At 42.1% G+C, this 17,377-nt stretch overlaps 2 protein-coding genes across 3 annotated transcripts; one reads left to right on the top strand and one right to left on the bottom strand.

Annotated features, from left to right (window-relative positions):
• The first annotated feature begins 520 nt into the window (after positions 1-520).
• On the top strand, positions 521-3,180 carry LOC128738431 (pyruvate dehydrogenase E1 component subunit alpha type II, mitochondrial-like). 2 transcript variants are annotated; one of them, XM_053833551.1, is made up of 4 exons: positions 543-653; positions 779-1,013; positions 1,120-1,182; positions 1,246-3,180. In XM_053833551.1, the coding sequence occupies exons 2-4, from the start codon at positions 864-866 to the stop codon at positions 2,323-2,325; spliced, it is 1,293 nt and encodes a 430-aa protein (XP_053689526.1). In that variant the 5' UTR covers positions 543-653; positions 779-863; the 3' UTR covers positions 2,326-3,180. The 2 variants fall into 2 exon arrangements, with proteins under 2 accessions (XP_053689527.1, XP_053689526.1); XM_053833552.1 differs by lacking the exon at positions 779-1,013 and having other exon boundaries at positions 521-653; positions 1,246-2,833.
• LOC128738430 (putative fatty acyl-CoA reductase CG5065) lies at positions 2,788-16,062 on the bottom strand. The gene is made up of 7 exons (XM_053833550.1): positions 16,035-16,062; positions 11,004-11,182; positions 10,616-10,921; positions 3,915-4,000; positions 3,293-3,847; positions 3,111-3,236; positions 2,788-3,048 (listed from the first exon to the last, which is right to left on the bottom strand). Exons 1-7 carry the CDS (start codon positions 16,060-16,062, stop codon positions 2,796-2,798), a joined length of 1,533 nt encoding a protein of 510 aa, XP_053689525.1. The 3' UTR covers positions 2,788-2,795.
• Positions 16,063-17,377: the final 1,315 nt, after the last annotated feature.

Here is a 17,377-nt window from a genome sequence, read left to right as displayed (position 1 = left end):
CCGTTCTCCAGACGCCGCTCGGCGGGCTGGAGTGGTTTTTAATCAAGCGTCACCGTTGTATTCGGTTTTGCTTACTTTTTCGGGGACCAGTAATGTGGGTTTTCAGTAAATTGCAACGGATACGTACTTACCTTACTTACCTTTTTTAATAGACATTTTAAGTATTTTACTTACTTGACTATTCATAAGTAAAACAGACAAACATTGAGTCTAAATCAACCCTGTTGATTTCATAATAATAATAATGAATTATATCATATTATAAATTAATCCATGAACCCATTATCTTCAAATAGAAATAATTAACGATAAAAAATTCGTTAACACGGTTGCACCAACTTAGCGCAGCCGCCAACACGTGTTTTGTTATACCCATGCTCGCCGCTTTTCCGCCAATGCGCTGCTATCGAACGATTGCGAAATTCGAACATCTCGAATAGGACAGTTTTGACAGTTTCTCTTTGGTTTTCAAATTCGTGATTCGCGACTGCGTAGACGACCAAAACAAAGACCAATTACGCTGCCAACCGTATGCAACCCGTTAACTACGTACTTTACTACAGTGTGTGTCCTTTTCAGTAAAACGTCTCCGTCAAAAAATGCTCTCCAACGTTGCAAAGTCTGTCGTTCAACGGGGACTATTCGGTAATCTGGTAAGTAAAAGTGAACTTTGTTCTAACCACACATTACGCAGATGTTTACATTTTGCCCTTTTCCGGTGATGGTACGTGGATGACCTCTGGCTCCGTATTTCACCCTCACTCAAAAAAAAAAACAGTCTGCGTAAAGTGGTTGCATAACAATAATCACAGATATTTGCGTGAACCAACTGTTGTGTTTGCGATAATAGTCACCGGTCCCAAATGGGACTTCTCAAGTGGGTTAAAACCATTTTCCGTGCCGGAACCGGAACGGCGGGTGGTGTTTATAGTGATAAAATAGCCCGTCCTGCTGCGGTTTCAGTGCCAGTGTTGAGCTCATCACCAGCTGACAACACTTTTGACGCAGTGAAGGTGCTCTAATGTTTTCTTAATTCATCACTGTGTGTGCCCTAGTGTTGTCCTACCGTATTGATAAGAGCGATGTTTTAAAATTGCTTACGTTTTGCTTTCTTTACAGAAAGTACTGACGACTCCAGCACAGAGCAATGGATATGCTACGGAAGCTACTTTCGAGACCAGGGTAAGAGTTAAACCTATCTCAACCATCCCGAATTTCAGAAGTAATTGAAAAAAAAATTTACAGGCATTCAAACTGCATAACCTTGATGAGGGTCCGGCAACGACGGTTACCATTACTAAACAGGATGCCTTGACGTACTACGGTCAGATGTACACAATTCGACGAATGGAAACGGCTGCCGGCAATCTCTACAAGGAGAAAGTCATTCGAGGATTTTGTCACCTCTATTCTGGACAAGAAGCGACCGCCGTCGGTATACGGGCCGCTATGCGTCCGGAAGATAGCTGCATTACCGCTTACAGATGCCACGGCTGGACTTTCCTTATGGGAGTTCCGATAGCCGGTGTGCTGACGGAGCTTACTGGACGGCAAAGCGGAAGTGCTCGTGGAAAAGGCGGCAGTATGCATATGTATGCGAAAAACTTCTATGGCGGAAATGGTATAGTTGGGGCGCAGGTGCCGCTCGGAGTGGGTATCGCTTTCGCAGCTAAGTACAACGGCACGAAAGGTGTTTGTGTTGCAGCGTATGGAGATGGTGCAGCAAATCAAGGTCAATTGTTCGAGGTCTATAATATGGCTAAATTGTGGAATTCGCCGTGTATTTTTGTCTGCGAAAATAATGGATACGGTATGGGAACCAGTGCTGAACGTGCTTCTGCCAATGTGAATTACTATACCCGCGGGGATACTGTCCCTGGAATTTGGGTGGACGGAATGGATGTCCTAGCAGTGCGGGAAGCCACTCGTTTCGCTATTGATCACTGCAATAGCGGTAAAGGTCCAATTCTTTTGGAAAGTGCTACCTACCGTTATTCAGGCCATTCCATGTCTGACCCGGGAACCAGCTATCGTTCGCGAGATGAAATCGCAGAAGTTCGTCAGACCCGTGATCCAATTACTTCATTGCGGGAGAAAATCCTCCACAACGAGCTGGCGACACCCGAAGAGCTGAAAGAAATTGAATCGAAAATCCGTGGCGAAGTAGACGCTGCTACAAAACTTGCTAAGGCAGACAAAGAGATCGCTCTAGATGAACTGTGCGCCGATGTCTATGCCAAGCCGGACAACCTAACCACCATCCGAAATGTTATTCCAAATTCTGAACTGTCTCACAAGCGCGTAGGAAAGGCAGTCAACATGTAAAATGTGCGTCATGTCACGAATAATTTGAACCAGCCAATATAAGATCATATAACTATTGGAAAGAAGCATGTATTTAAAATGAATATTAATCTCAGTGCAATTCATTAGCAAAATTCATTGTTTCAAACATTTATACATTTAATATTTTACCTTGTTTTATGCGGAAGCGAAATGTTCTTTAAACAACTGCTACATGCATGTTCTGAAATTAAATTTCCAACATATACCTAAAGTTGCACGGAAAATCACAAACAAATCAAAGGAATACATTCTTCAACTGTACACAAAGCGGGTTTCTTTCATTGTGAGCATTTAATTTATAGCAAGTTTGTCATTCATTTCCGACCTTTTCTTATGAAAAGAGTAAAAGCACGATCGTACACACACCAGTTGTCAATACTAATAAATTAGAACATTCAGAAAGTTGGCAGTCACTGAACTTCATTTTACAAATCCCTTTCTTGCCGTCATCATCGTTGGCTAAACCGTACCAGGTGGGTTTCCAGATTTCGGAAGATGGAACTTTTCCACACGACCCAAGCCATCAGTAGACAGAGGCTGATTTTCAACAACCGATCGATCACAATCAATCGGTGAACCTTGCGGATGGCTTGCGGTAACGTTTCGTCGGGATCATTCAGCAGATATCGCCGTACGCCCATCCAGCAATCGTAGTAGAACTGCTCAATTCGCTGCTCTGATAGGTGCCAGCTAAAGTTGTCGCTGATTTAGAGAAGAAGAGTTTCATAATTAACAGACTACAGGGAATAATTTTCCAAGCTTACATATCTTTGCCCTTCAAGTCGTCTCTCAGCGACCGAACCCGCTTCGTTTCAAAATCCCACTGATTGTAGGAGAAGTACCGCAGCGAAGCTTGCGCAAGGAACACTTTTCGTTGTATTTTTAACAAACTGAAAATAAAACAAAGTTTCTTAACCACTAAGGGAATAACAAACGAAGAGCTTACAATGGTGATTTTCCAGCTATCAAACATAAGCCATCAACCAGCATAGCTGGAAATATGTGCACCAACAGTACCATCAGGTAATATTTGATGCGCCACGTAGTCGCAGATCCGCCGGGGACCCACAGTAGCCGGTTTGTCACCAGTTTAGTCATGTTTGTTTTGCCACAGTCCAGTACCTTCTGATACTGCCACGTGTGTTCACCCTCAACAGCGCTATTGTACACGGGAAGATAGTTCTGTCGCAGGGCTGCCTCTATTGTACCACGTCGCCACGCGGCCAGTATCAGTGCCTTGATGCAAATGTCCGCAGGTATAGCATTGACACGGTTTTCGAGGGGCATCAAATCCGTTCGAACGACTCCCGTTCCGGCACCTACCAGCATTCCAGACGGTCCGTTTAGGTTGTCGATCCAGCCGACCAGGGGTTCATCGATGGTATTGACCACAACGGACGGTCGAAAAATGACCAACGGGAGTTGGTCTTGGTATTCCAAGCAAACCTGTTCCGCTAAACCCTTCGTAAACGTGTAGGTGTTGGGAGCGAAATTCGTGATCCTAATATTAAAAAAATCTTATTAACAAAACGAATCAGATTATGCATATATCAACACAAAACACATACTTATCTGTTAAAATGTCTAAAACGTTATGATCAAATTTTAAAGCACATTCTAACATCTTTCGCCAGTCAGCCTTCGGTGGATATAACTGAAATGAAGGAATGGTAGTGAAAAATTATTGTCAGCAAATTTGTAATTTTTTTAACATCAAAGGAAGTTGCGAATCGGAATTAAATTAGGCCGCTACAAACTATATATTGTTATCATTATGAATACATATATGAACTGTTCCGTCTATTCACTCGGCAACAGCGTTAGGTATAATTTGTGTTAATTAAAAAATCCGTTAGCTGCGAATTATCGTAGGAAAATGTGATTTTTACGCAATCGTGGTGGCCGTTCCAAGATCGGGTGTTGCAAAGTATATATATCAGAAATTGTACCTTCATTTGGAGATTCGTTATCAACATTAAGCCCTTCTTCGTATCAAATCTGAGATTTATTTTTAATTTAAATTCTATTGTGATTACGCAATCACTCTTAAGATGTCTAAGAAGATTGGCATATCGATATGGTATACAATTAGTCTGAAACCTCTCAAATATAGAATAAAAAAATCTATGATACATCTACGATACTTCAAATTGACCCAAATTCACTTGAGTGGATGACTTTAATGCGAAGATTGGGGAGCTGCATCAGCCGAAAGTGGAGATGGAGCCTCCTTGATGTACGCAACCAGCGCAGCGCCGATACTTCATCCGACTATCACTTTGTTATCGCTGAGATGCGCTTGCGCGTCACACGTGTCCAACGACGCGACGGCAGTAGAAAGTAGGGTGTCGTTACAGAGTCCGGCGATTGAAGAATCCCGAAGTGAAAAGGGCCTTTGCCGAACAACGTGAATCCCGAGTCTTGGAGTGCCCCCTGGTGGAACCGTCGAAGAATAATGGACCAGTATCAAGAACGTCTTCATCACGACCAGTAACGGAACCCTCGTCAAAGTACACAGCGGGCGGAGGATGTGGATTTCGGATGAAACTTGGAGGATGATCGACGAGCAGCTAAGACAGTTGCCCGTCAAGCGTCAACGATACGCCGAACTGGAGAGGGCCTTCCAGTTGGCATTAAGACACGTTACACGTTTTAAATTGCAAAAAATAGACCGAGCAGCGTGCCCTATTACTGAAAGATCTATGCGTTTTAGGTTTAGGTCCCTATTTTCGCTTTAAACGGGTCGTCTTACTGGTATTGTTGCCGGTGGTGACCAGAAATCCCAAATCTCGGGTACTTTTCCATTTCGACGTATCTGCAAATGAGAGATTCTCTTCGTGTCTTCTCTCTTCCGCTGTTTACGGCGATTCTGATGCATTTTGACACATCAGCTTTGCATGAATCGGTTGCCGGGGTCACTAGCTAGCCAAATGTTTCGAAAATTTTCTTTTCAATGCATTAGTATCGCCGTAAAAAGCGGAAGAGACGAGACACGAAGAGAATCTCTCATTTGCAGATACGTCGAAATGAAAAAGTACCCGAGAAATATGTGAACTTGTCAATCACAGCAGAGATGAGTATTGATAGAGATATCAATAAGCGCCAATTCGTGAATTGTTTACCGCGGCACTTTGTCCGCGTATTCAGAAACGGAATTGTTCCTGCGCACGAAATCGACGAAGCTAAATGTTCAAAAGGGTATTCTAGAAATGCTAACGTTTCCCCAAGCAGACTTTAAAAGTGCAATTTCCCAAACCCCGGGTACTACATTCCGTTTTTAGAAACTTGACCTTTTGTTTTTATTCGACAGATTTCGCAGTAGGCTGTTAGAGTATAGGTCAATTGGGAGGATAGTGCTACGATCCTATAAACTCTAACAGGATTGCGGCACTAAACTTTTTTTTATGTGTGGACTCATCACTACGACCAGTATAGTTGATCTATTGTGATATCGCCCGGGTGTTTGCTGTATAACCTGCACTGCATTTCTTTTTGCTATAATCGCTATTGAATGAGCGATATGCTTATTAAATTTTATGCGTGCTTGTGTGTATTGGGGTTTACCCTTCCTTCAAAACTTGATCTACTTTACCCACTTATTCCTTGCTGCCAGTACTATCCCATATAGTACATATAGGGGCCCGAGAATTAACCCATGCTAAAGTCACTTGACATCGAATGGCTAGATTCTACTAAGATTCGAACCCACGACCACTCGCTTGTCAAAGTAGACTCGGTAACCTTGCGGCTACGGAGCCCCCCTCACCAAACTTTTTAAACTCGGCGAATCATACCTGGTTAATAGTCGCCTCTCAGTGAAACTATTCATTTACGTTTATTAGGACTTTTTAAACGCAAAAGGTTCATTCGAAATTAATCGATGTCTCTTCTATTAAATTTTGTAACTATTGGCTAAGGCTGGTAAACGGCTGTATAATGCGTACTATCGATGCCTGGGCATAAAATAGATCCCACAGTGGTCCACAGCCTCTTACCCAGCAACACCTACCCCTATCTCCTCATGGTACCAACCGGGATACGAGCAACCTCGGTGGAGATCGAGTAACCAACCCCGGTAGAAACCAAGGTCGTATGCTGACAGGGCAGGAGGGCTCCTTCAAGCTACGTTGGCCCTCCGGAAATACTGTGGGTTACGGGCTTTGCAAGCCTGAACCACTAAAAACCAAAGCAATTGACTCCGTAAGCAATAATAACGCAGCAATAACGATTGGAAATTAGGAACATGGAACTGTCGGTCTCTAAATTTCCTCGGAAGTACTCACGTGCTTTCTAAAGAAGTGAAGAGCCGTAAGTTCGACATCGTAGCGCTGCAGGATGTATGCTGGAAAGCAACGATGGTACGTACGTATAAAGTACCAGAGCTGCGGCAATGCACACGAGCTGGGCACAGCTTTTATAGTAATTTGCGAGATGTAGAAGCGGGTGATCGGGTGGTGGCCGATCGACCCCCGAATGTGCAGAGTAAGAATCAAGGGCCGATTCTATAATATTAACATATTTAACGTACACAGCGTACAAGAGGTGTACAGGAGAACGGGGTATGAAGGCGGAGGATGAACCATGAACTCGCACAGCTTTATGGCGAACCCAGTATCCAGAAGGTGGCATGTTGCAAGAATGCCGGACAACTACCCTGCAAAGATGGTGTTCGCGTCAAATCCGGTAGAAACAAAACGACCAGGAGCGCAGCGAGCAAGATGGTTAGACCAGGTGGAGCGAGATCTGGCGGAGAGTACTCGGTGTCCGAGGAGTTGGAGAGAGGAAGCCCTCAACCGAGTTACATGGAGAAACTTTGTTCAACAGGCTTTGTCCTAGGACGGCAAGCCACCTAAGTAAGTAAGTAGTAACGTACACAGCGCAGTTGGAGCGCGAATACGACCGCTGCCCAAGACATGATGTCAAAATCATCATCGTGGACTGTAATGCTCAGGTTGGTCAGGAGAAGGAATTCAAACCAGCGATTGAACGGTTCAGCGCACACCCGCAAACGAACGAAAACGGCCTAACACTTGTCGACTTGCCGCCTTCAAGAACATGGCAATACCTCTACCATCGGTATCCGGACGCTAACACTGATTAGGATCACTACCTAGTGATGGTTAGGATACGTCAAAAACTATCTGTTGCGAACAACATACGATACCGGTGCCCGCCACGGTATAATTTAGCGCAACTGAAGCAACCGTATGTCACCGAAAACTACGCGTTATCTCTCGAAACAGCGCTTCCGGGGTGAGCTTGATGAAGCCGCTTTTGAGGACTGTTGGAATGCCGTGAAAACAGCTATTAACAGCGCATCGGAGAACGTCCTAGGCCGTGTGGCACCGAAACGACGTAACGAATGGTTTGACGAGGAATGCCAGCAAATATTGGATGAGAAGAACGCAGGGCGGGTACAAATGCTGCCTAAAGCCACCTATCAGAATGTGGAGCGATACAAACAGAAGCGGAGACGGATCTCAGCACCAATCTTGGCATGCACGTTTTGCTTCGATTTTGCTCTTTTGATTACTGCACCTCAGCCAAGCAGAAATTGATAAAGTCGTGTATGGGACATTTATAGAGCAAGTAATTATCTACAATATTACTGAAAAAAGTGATGTTTTATCTTTTGTATTTACGGCGCTATTAGGCTGCAAAGCTGTTGGTAGCAAAAAGAGCGCTACCAACAACGGGGTAGCAGCCTTATAGCGTCGTAAATACAAAAGATATAGTAATACTTACTTCAACAATATTGCAGATTATAACTAATTGTACAACCTTAACCTTATTCAGCCGAGAGCCGGGGTGGCTCTTGCCGTATCAAGAATTCCTCTCCATTGTACTCGGTCCTGGGCTACTCGTCGCCAATTCGTTGCGCGTCTCGACACACGCAAGTCGGCTTCAACCCGGTCGAGCCATCTAGCACGTTGAGTCCCTCTATTCCTGGTGCTGGTGGGGTTCTTGAAGAGAACGGATTTCACTACACAGTCGTCCGGCATCCTTGCCACGTGGTCGGCCTACCGTAGTCTCCCAACTTTCGCCAGGTGTACGATGGGAAACTCTCCAAGCAGTATACTGTATACGCTTGTATACGACAAAGGTGACGCAGTGGATCGGTATAGGTTTACAACGCGGAACACCCGGGTTCAAACCCAACAGCAGGCAAATGCAACGAATATAGAAGTTAGGTAGAAGTATAAAAATAGAACATAGAAGTGCTGCTAAATTTGTTTTTTCTTAGTTTTAGACAGTTTATTTCGAAGCTGCTTAGCGTTCTATGCAGTGAACCCAAGACAGCTTGAAAGTTCAGTTAATTACTTAAAAGTGACGCTGCTTAGCAAGTTATAGATTGATATACATAAAGCTGTTTAACCCTTGTTAGACACCATTATTCGAACTCTTGGTTACTTGGGATATCAACGGAGCGAAGACCGATTGAGAGAAACTGGTCGATTGTGATCAATGAAACAATGGTCGTACAATTACCGTAAAACGCTGATACACTGAAATGAAATTGTTCTCTAACAAGAGTTTCAGCGAACCAAGAACATCGAAAAACTAGTGTGCTATAAGATATCCAACCGCCCAGTTCGCTTCGAGCAAGCCAGTTCGAATCTCGGCTGGGCGGTACAGTTAGATAGAGTAATTGTCCTACCCTCTAAAAGCCGGCTGCGAAGTCTGTCGATAAAGAAGGGTCAAGTCTTTGAAAGACGTTTAAGCCCAAGGCTTTGCTTTTTTTAGAATATCTAACCAAAAGCTACGTAACCTAGATCTAAGTGAAACGTGTAAAATGAATGCCTGTCAATCATCAGACTTATAGGCCATATGAATAATACAGTTTGCTTTTCTCGTGTAAACCTCATGGTAAAAGTAAAGCAAATTCTTTTATTCATACGGCCAGTGTTTGCCAGAATAATTGCTGTCGAAAAGTGCGAGTCCGCGAATGTACTCTTTCCAGATCGGTACGCGATTTAGCCCGTGGTAGCCCATGGTAAGTTAGTGTAGAACATTGGTGCCCAGGCATAAGTATGGTGCGGGCCAAATCAGATGCCCCATGAATTCCGCGGGCCGCAATGACCTCTACTCATGCTTGCGCATAAAAAAATGTGAAATATACGATTTACGGATTTACGCCGAAACCATCATTGGTCCATATTTTGGAAATCGATATCGGTGGATGCTGGCTCATTGTATCTGCCGACGAATGCGCGAAAAAGGTCTAGAAGGTTACTGGTTTCAACAGGACGGTGCACAATGCCACATTGCGAATTCAACAATTCAATTTCTGCAACGAAAATTTCCGGGACGTCTGATATCAAAAAGAGGCGATATTGACTGGCCACCCAGATCACCTGACTTAACCCCCCCAGACTCCCCCCCGATCACATTAGATCAAAATGCTGGTCGTAGTGATAATATCCACACACACACACACACACACACACACACACACACACACACACACACACACACACACACACACACACACACACACACACACACACACACACACACACACACACACACACACACACACACACACACACACACACACACACACACACACACACACACACACACACACACACACACACACACACACACACACACACACACACACACACACACACGCACGCACACACACACACACACACACACACACACACACACACACACACACACACACACACACACACACACAACCCCGGGCTTCTTTCTGTAGGGTTATCTGAAAAGCAAGGTTTACACCAACCAGCCACAAACTATTGACGAGTTCAAGACAAATATTCGTACGGAAATCGACGCTATAACACCCGAGATGCTCAAAAAGGTAATGGAAAACACGGAAAAAAGGAATCAATTTGTAATTTTTAATAAAGGTGGTCACTTAATTGATATTGTTTTCAAATACTAAACCAAAAAAATTTTAAGGAACCAAACTAAATAAAAATGCATTACTAATAGAAATCGGTTGTTTTTTCTTAAAGTTATTCAATGTTTTCATACCGACATAAAAGGTGGAGCACCCTGTAGGACAGCAACAATCATGTTCTAGGAATCACCACAAGATTTAAACTGCAAAGCGTTCAGATCCACAATATGCACGAGGCATTACGATTTGACTGCGTGAGCCCTGTGTGTTCAAAAAATTTACCTATAAGTCCATCATTCCACAAAACAGTCCGCGGGCCGTACAACTCATTCTAAAGGGCCACAGTTTTGCCATCACTGGTGTAGAACGACTATGGAACAAACTCAAGCTCACCCTTTCTTCTACGTTGCGTTGTTCCGGATTACTGTACGCCGTAGATACGTGAACCATCGCTTTCAGCCTTGGCAGTCCTTTGCAAATTTCCAGAATCTCCCTCGTTGACAGTACGTTGGTCAGTATGGCGTCCTTAAGCGGATCATCGAACCGCACACTGGCAGCCAAATGAAATACGACCGAAACACTTCTCAACTGGTTAATATCCTCGTCGGACATTCCAAGCCGTAACTGCATGCAATCGCCGAAAATCGGAACCAACTTGACTAACGTCGTTGGGTTTTGCATCTTCAAACACTTGAAAAGCTGTAATAATTGATTCAATTTTCAGTATAAAAAGGCACAATTACACAAAAAAGACACTCAATATAGAAACACAAACACGCACTGGATTATTGGTCAGCTCCTGTACCCGGGCCTCGGGTGTTTTGCCCCGCTTGCAACGCATCAGCACGAACACGCGGCCAACGTCCGGACAGCACCGGAGCAGCTTCTCGATCAGCACCTTGCCCATAAATCCGGTACCGCCCGTAATGAACACATCCGAACCGGCATAGAATGACGGGACTGGCACATAATGTTCACTCGCGGAGTTAATCTCGGACATTGCAGTCTTCTGAAAACACTTCATCTTTCAACGACCGAATCTTCCGGACTAGTCCCGGAAGCGCGCTGATTGTGCCGTATTTATAGATGTTTCCCTTCACTTTATGTTCTGATCAGGTATGTCCCATACTGTAACCGGGGAAACACTGCCGGTTCGAGCACAGCCACTTAACATGAATCGAACTGCAACCGATGAAGAATTTCACAGATATATCTTCGAAGGTTGAATTGCCCTTTTTAGTCCTGTACATCGACAACAACTTGACCGAGACCTTGACGGGATTTTTTTTCTATAGGTAGGTAGGTATGTGCAAATCCGAGTTGCAGTTTTAACTTTCACTTTTTGTTGATCTTTTACATCAGGTTTGGGTTCTGCAAAGTTCGCTACCGTAATGAAGATAATTCAGCCATTCATTCAGCCCGACTGCATGACAATGTGTCGTGATGTGCTAAATACTATGCAACTAGATGCAATTGCAGCTGCAGTGTGTGTATTATGTATACAAACGATTGCCTGCGGGGAACAACGAACTACCTTGCGTACTACCAATGGGACAAACGCAATGCTATCCGGTCTGAAGTGAATTTTGGCGCCAACGGGATTGCCTAATTAATGCAAAATTGCAGTATGCAGTCTATTTTGCGCTCAGGAAGAAACCGGTTCCACTGTTGTTACAATGCTGAAAAACAAAAGGAAAAACATACTAGAAAATTTTTTACTGCGCTTAATGTAATATATGCTGATTCATGAATATTGTAACTTCAGCAAGCTACAGAAGTTTGCGAGATCAATTAGGAAAAGCCAAATATCCAAACTTGCTCATACAACCTTGCTAACGTTTCGATATCTCAGATGAGCTAAATAGCATAGATGCTAAACAATCAGTAATGTAAAGAAAACAAAATAACTTTTCATACAACAATGATCAATGACAAATTTATTTACACATCATTTTCTGCGTCAGAACAGATGATTTTATAATATATTTTATAATCTTTATTGCGTCGAGTAAATCACCAGCACTAAAAATTTGGTTGCAACAGGAATTGTAAAAAAATCTATTGGACAAATCGTTTTAATTTTTTTGTTTTGTTTTGGTTTAACCCTCTCACGGGCAACATCGTAAAACCGATGCGATCAAGTTAATAAATATTTTTTCTTGAAAGTACACTCAAAAGAAGCTCAAGTTTTCATTTTCATGCAAAAATGCAGACGGAAAAAAATCAAAGATATACCTTTCTTTAACCGTACTAATTGTGCCCCATTTTTCGTTTACGTTTTATGCTTTAAATTTCGCCTCGTGTTTATCGAAATTCTATTTTAACTACTTGACTTAATTTTCTTTGAGTATTTTGCAACATTAATTTTTTGAAGCAGCATTCATATGTTATTATTAGTCAAAATAATAAAGTTAACGAAGGATTTCAAATATTCTATCTAGGGTTTTAGATTTGCGTTAGAAACATTTGAGCGTGAACGTGAAGGTGAATTATTGAATATCTGAGAAAAATAAAGAAGCGCCACGGCAAGGAAAATTGATCAATCTGTGCAAAACTATGGGAAATTGATTAAATGTGGGGTCAGAATGAGCCAATTATATCGAATTTGGTTGAAATATTTCTTCAGCAATATTGTAGACTAGCTGAGTGCCCGATCTTACTCGGGGTGCCTTTGTTTCACAGCCCCTTGAACATCAGTTATTGTAACTGAAATGCTTATAATGCAAAAATATAACGCTTGTTCCTCTTTTGGACGTTTCTCCACATTTGTCAGCTCCCCCTCTTTTGTCTACTCGGCCACTTATACATCTGTTTTCTTTACGGAAATCCCTATAAAACCCTATAAAGAAAGAGAAACAAAGGATGTACGAGTTGGCTAAACTGAATAGGTCCCGTCAGCTTCCCAGGAAAGCCGTGTATATCCATTGCAATCGATGTTATCATATGCAGCCTTAAAATCAACGAAAAACGATGCGCAGTGACTTGCTATTCGCGACATTTTTGTAGGATCTATAAACTTCCCACAAATCTACTTGCTTGTGGCGATAGACAACAAAAAAAAGATCTGAGAAAGCACTTTACAGGCCGCGTTGAGAAAAGTGATCGCTCGATAGTTTTCGAATTCGAATTTGTAACCTTTTCATATTTTTTTTCTGTTTGATTTGGCTCTAACTCTGTCGTGGGTCAACGTAAATTATTTTTATTAAAGGTGGAGCAGCGTTTGATGAGAAGACTATCTAATACAGGATGTCGTGTGCTGGAAGTTTAACTGTCAAAACAGCTGGGCGCAAATCGAGAAAGTGTGGGTTAGAGTCCCACTCAGCAATTAAACTACGCATTATATTTTTGGCCCCATATCGAAGTTTCGCATTTTCATCCAGTCTACCATTCTTCCCACCAAACACTCCTCCACTTTTAATAAAAATACCTTTTTATATATTGGGCGTATTACACCCTCCTTCCGCTCCTTCGGTGCCGCACTAACGCCGAACTTTTTTCCAAGGTCCATTATAGGTAACGGGTCCAGTATAGATTAACTTACTCTAGCTAACTTATCTGGGACCATCTTTGCTTTGTATTACACCTCTGCGCCTTTCAAGGGTTCATTGTAGTGCTACTTCCACCCGTCGATCACCTCACCTTCATCCTTTTCTCTTTATCCTGACATGTTTCGGCTGGCGGCACAAGATCTTTCGACTGTGGACTCATCACTACGACCAGTATAGTTGATCTATTGTGATATCGCCCGGGTGTTTGCTGTATGACCTGCACTGCACTTCTTTTTGCTATAATCGCTATTGAATGAGTGATATACCGCCATCCGGGGTGAGATTGTGCCGCGGGGGTGAGATTGTGCCAAAAACCAAAAATGTTTATTTGTGAAAATTTATTATATCTATAGAAACTGGTGACCTAAATTCAAAATGATGATGAATACAACATATTTATTCATAACTTAGAAAGGAACACAGATAATTTTAGCAAACTATTTAGCCTAAACAGAGTTTCAAAGTTCGCGATCAAAAATACGCGGAAATAACGCTTGTAAAAAATGTTCCGCATAAACCAACCCAAACAAGAAATCGCATCAACTTGCTATCTTGAAGGTATATAAACTAACCATTTACAATGTATTGAAAGGTTATTATGCGTTGGATAAGTTTTGATTACGAAAATTATATTTTTCGAAACTTTGTACTTTTCGAGCTTCACGGGGGTGAGATTGTGCCAAGCCAAAATGATCGATCCAATTTGTGGATTTCACATACACAACAAAAATACGTCAGTATACACCAGCACACCCACATTCTATTGAGCACAATATTTTGACAGATTAGATTGCATCATCAATTTTTGAGCAAACAGCATCATAGGTCTGCTAAATACCTACTTTAAACTAATTTTTACTTTTTCTCTGGAAATTTCAGAGTGATGAATAAACGCTCTAACATAAGACGAATATATTATACCGTGTATAAACTGCCAGTTTTAAGGAGGGGAGAGGGGGGTGGGATAGGCCACATGTTCTGCGGCCGCGGGTTCTCGAACGAAGTAATGGTTAATTTTGTTAAATGATCAAATAGGTATGCCCCCTTAGGATACACCCCTTCATATATCTCTCCTTTGTTAACCCTAGAAACGCTACTGGCTATATAAAGGATGTCCATTGACTACGAACTCATTTTTAGTTATTTCAGACCTCTCCGGGTTATTTTCGTTCATACTTTTTGTATGATGCGTTGGTTTTGGCCGACCCCCTGCCCCTAATAGTCCACTTAGTTCATGGACGGCCCCATGTGAACTACTTTATACTGATATTTATGTGTATTGTTTATAAACATGCTAATGTTCACTGTTTAGACTTTTAGCCTAACTTTATGTTTTTGGCACAATGTCACCCCCTAGAAGGGGTGAGATTGTGCCAAAGTTCATGCACTTCTAGTAAAATTAGGTTTCATTGTAACTAAACCATCTCTACGGTAGTTGTTTATTGAACAATTTAGTATATATTGACAGGTTTGAAATTAACTTAGTTCCAACCTTGCGGCTACGGAGCCCCCCTATGTTTGATAATAAAAAAAAACATTTGAAAAACATTTGATAAGAAAACTATGTCCAGAATTGACCATTGTAGTTCTAGGTGCTCAATTTAGGTTACATGGGTCTATTTTAAGAGTTTTAGTGTGATTGAAGGAGTCCTATGATGAGTTTTTTTTTTCATATTCGAAACTGGTCATTTCCTAGGGGTTCCCGGAGTCCCCGAAAATGTCCAGATATGGCCAAACCTGACCTAGATAGCAGATTTGGTTTCCATTGATCTAGTGAATGAATTCTACTGTGATTTAAGGTGTCACAGGAAAAGTTTTTGCTCATGGACGAAAGTGGACACTTGTTGGGTGTTCCGGGAAGTCCCCAAAACTTGTCCAGATATAACCAACGTGGTGCTAGGGAGTTGATCTGACTTCGACCGATCTAGTTTTCAAATTCTGGTTTAATTTGAGGTATCGCATGATAAGTTTTTGTTCATGTTCGATACTGGCCATTTCCCGCAGCGATGATTTAATCCGGAACATTTCCGGTTAGTCCCAATACAGCGTAAAACCGAAGACCCCATTATTAACAAGACTGGCCTCTCTGTTATTTTTCCATATAAACGCCATGCGTCATCATCAACGACACTTCCATTTGCGAAGGTGGTATATTTTGCATGAGTGTTAGTAGACTCACCAAAATTCTGTATTGGTATTTGTTCGACTATGTTGGCATGGCGGTATGAATATTAGCACTCACTCACACAAATGCATCCAGGGACCATTTTGGCCAGCAGAGCGAGCTACCATCAGTGTCTCCCGAATATTGTCAGAGTTGCCAGTCTTCTTGTTATAGGGTCTTCGGTACAACCCAATGTCGCCAATGGGCATGTGTTCCATAAAAAATCAATACTGGCTATGATTTACGTTCATTTTGGAAGTGTTATTAAAGATCTTTATTTACTTAATATGAGCAATCTGCCCTTTAAAACTTCAAAATTGCCTCAGAGGTGTAGGATGGCAATACAAACCAACTGGCACTTGCCGTTTAAATTACATATTTTATTTTTTAATAACGGTATTTTGAACACCGTGATAGCCAATTATGAAGTTATGAGTTTTCACCGCATTAAAACTCTGATCGTCTTTGGTTATATCGTCGATTAAACATATTGAGTTACATGGAGTAGATCGAGTTAGTGTTCTTGGAGTCTTACTGTTGACGTCCACACCGTAGTGGATGTACTAGAACGATAATTGTACGTTCTAGTACATCCACTACTGGAGAATTGTAGACTGGTTTGGTTTCCTAAACAGCTAACTCGGAACCTTATGACTCAAGATGCAACAGGCGATATTTGTGGCTAAAATTACCAATGGCGAAATTGGCTTCCCATGCTTGCTATCCATGATTAATTTTCGCGCATCATAACGACGCATCATTACGATCAACGGAACTAGCGCTAACGCGGTTTCATCGGACTGCATTTACCAATAATTGAATGTATCAGGACCTTTTCAAACGTGGAGGTATTATTTGACTTCGGGGAACCGTTGCGCTTGTTCGCGCAGAGATTGCGTAGATTTAATTTATGATAAAATTTAAATTATGTAGAAAATCTCAAAGGTCAGATGAATTGTTCTCAAAATAAATAAATACTAACCTGCAACTGGTTTTAATCACTCCTAACATCAAATTGTATCGTATCGTATCAAATCCATTGTTTTACAACTCAAAACATGCAAAATGTTCTACTCTCTTCCGCTTTTCCATTCAAAATGTGGAAACCACGTGATACTGATTTTCACTACTCGCACAATTTGCTCGTCTAACGACACACTATATATTAGTTCACTATTGATTAGTTGATAGTCAGAAATTTCTGCACATTGCCCACCGCCATCAAGGTCGCCGGAATCATTGCGGATTGTGTAACACGTGTTTGACAAAACGCCTAAAGCCCGAACATCGGTGGCCCGATATTCCACACGGATCCGCAAGCAATTATCAACTGAAACAAAACGAAGACTCGTTTACCATTGACCGCCGCCAGAGACTGCTGGAGGCCACATCACTTTGTTTCAGTCAAGTCCTAGTGGAGGCTCAAATTGGCTAAGACTGTCG

The sequence above is a fragment of the Sabethes cyaneus genome, chromosome 2 (genome assembly GCF_943734655.1).
Source record: "Sabethes cyaneus chromosome 2, idSabCyanKW18_F2, whole genome shotgun sequence".
In the NCBI taxonomy this organism is placed as follows: Eukaryota; Metazoa; Arthropoda; class Insecta; order Diptera; family Culicidae; genus Sabethes; species Sabethes cyaneus.
The sequence above is the reverse complement of the archived record's forward strand: the minus strand, read 5'-3'. Positions and strand labels throughout refer to the sequence as shown.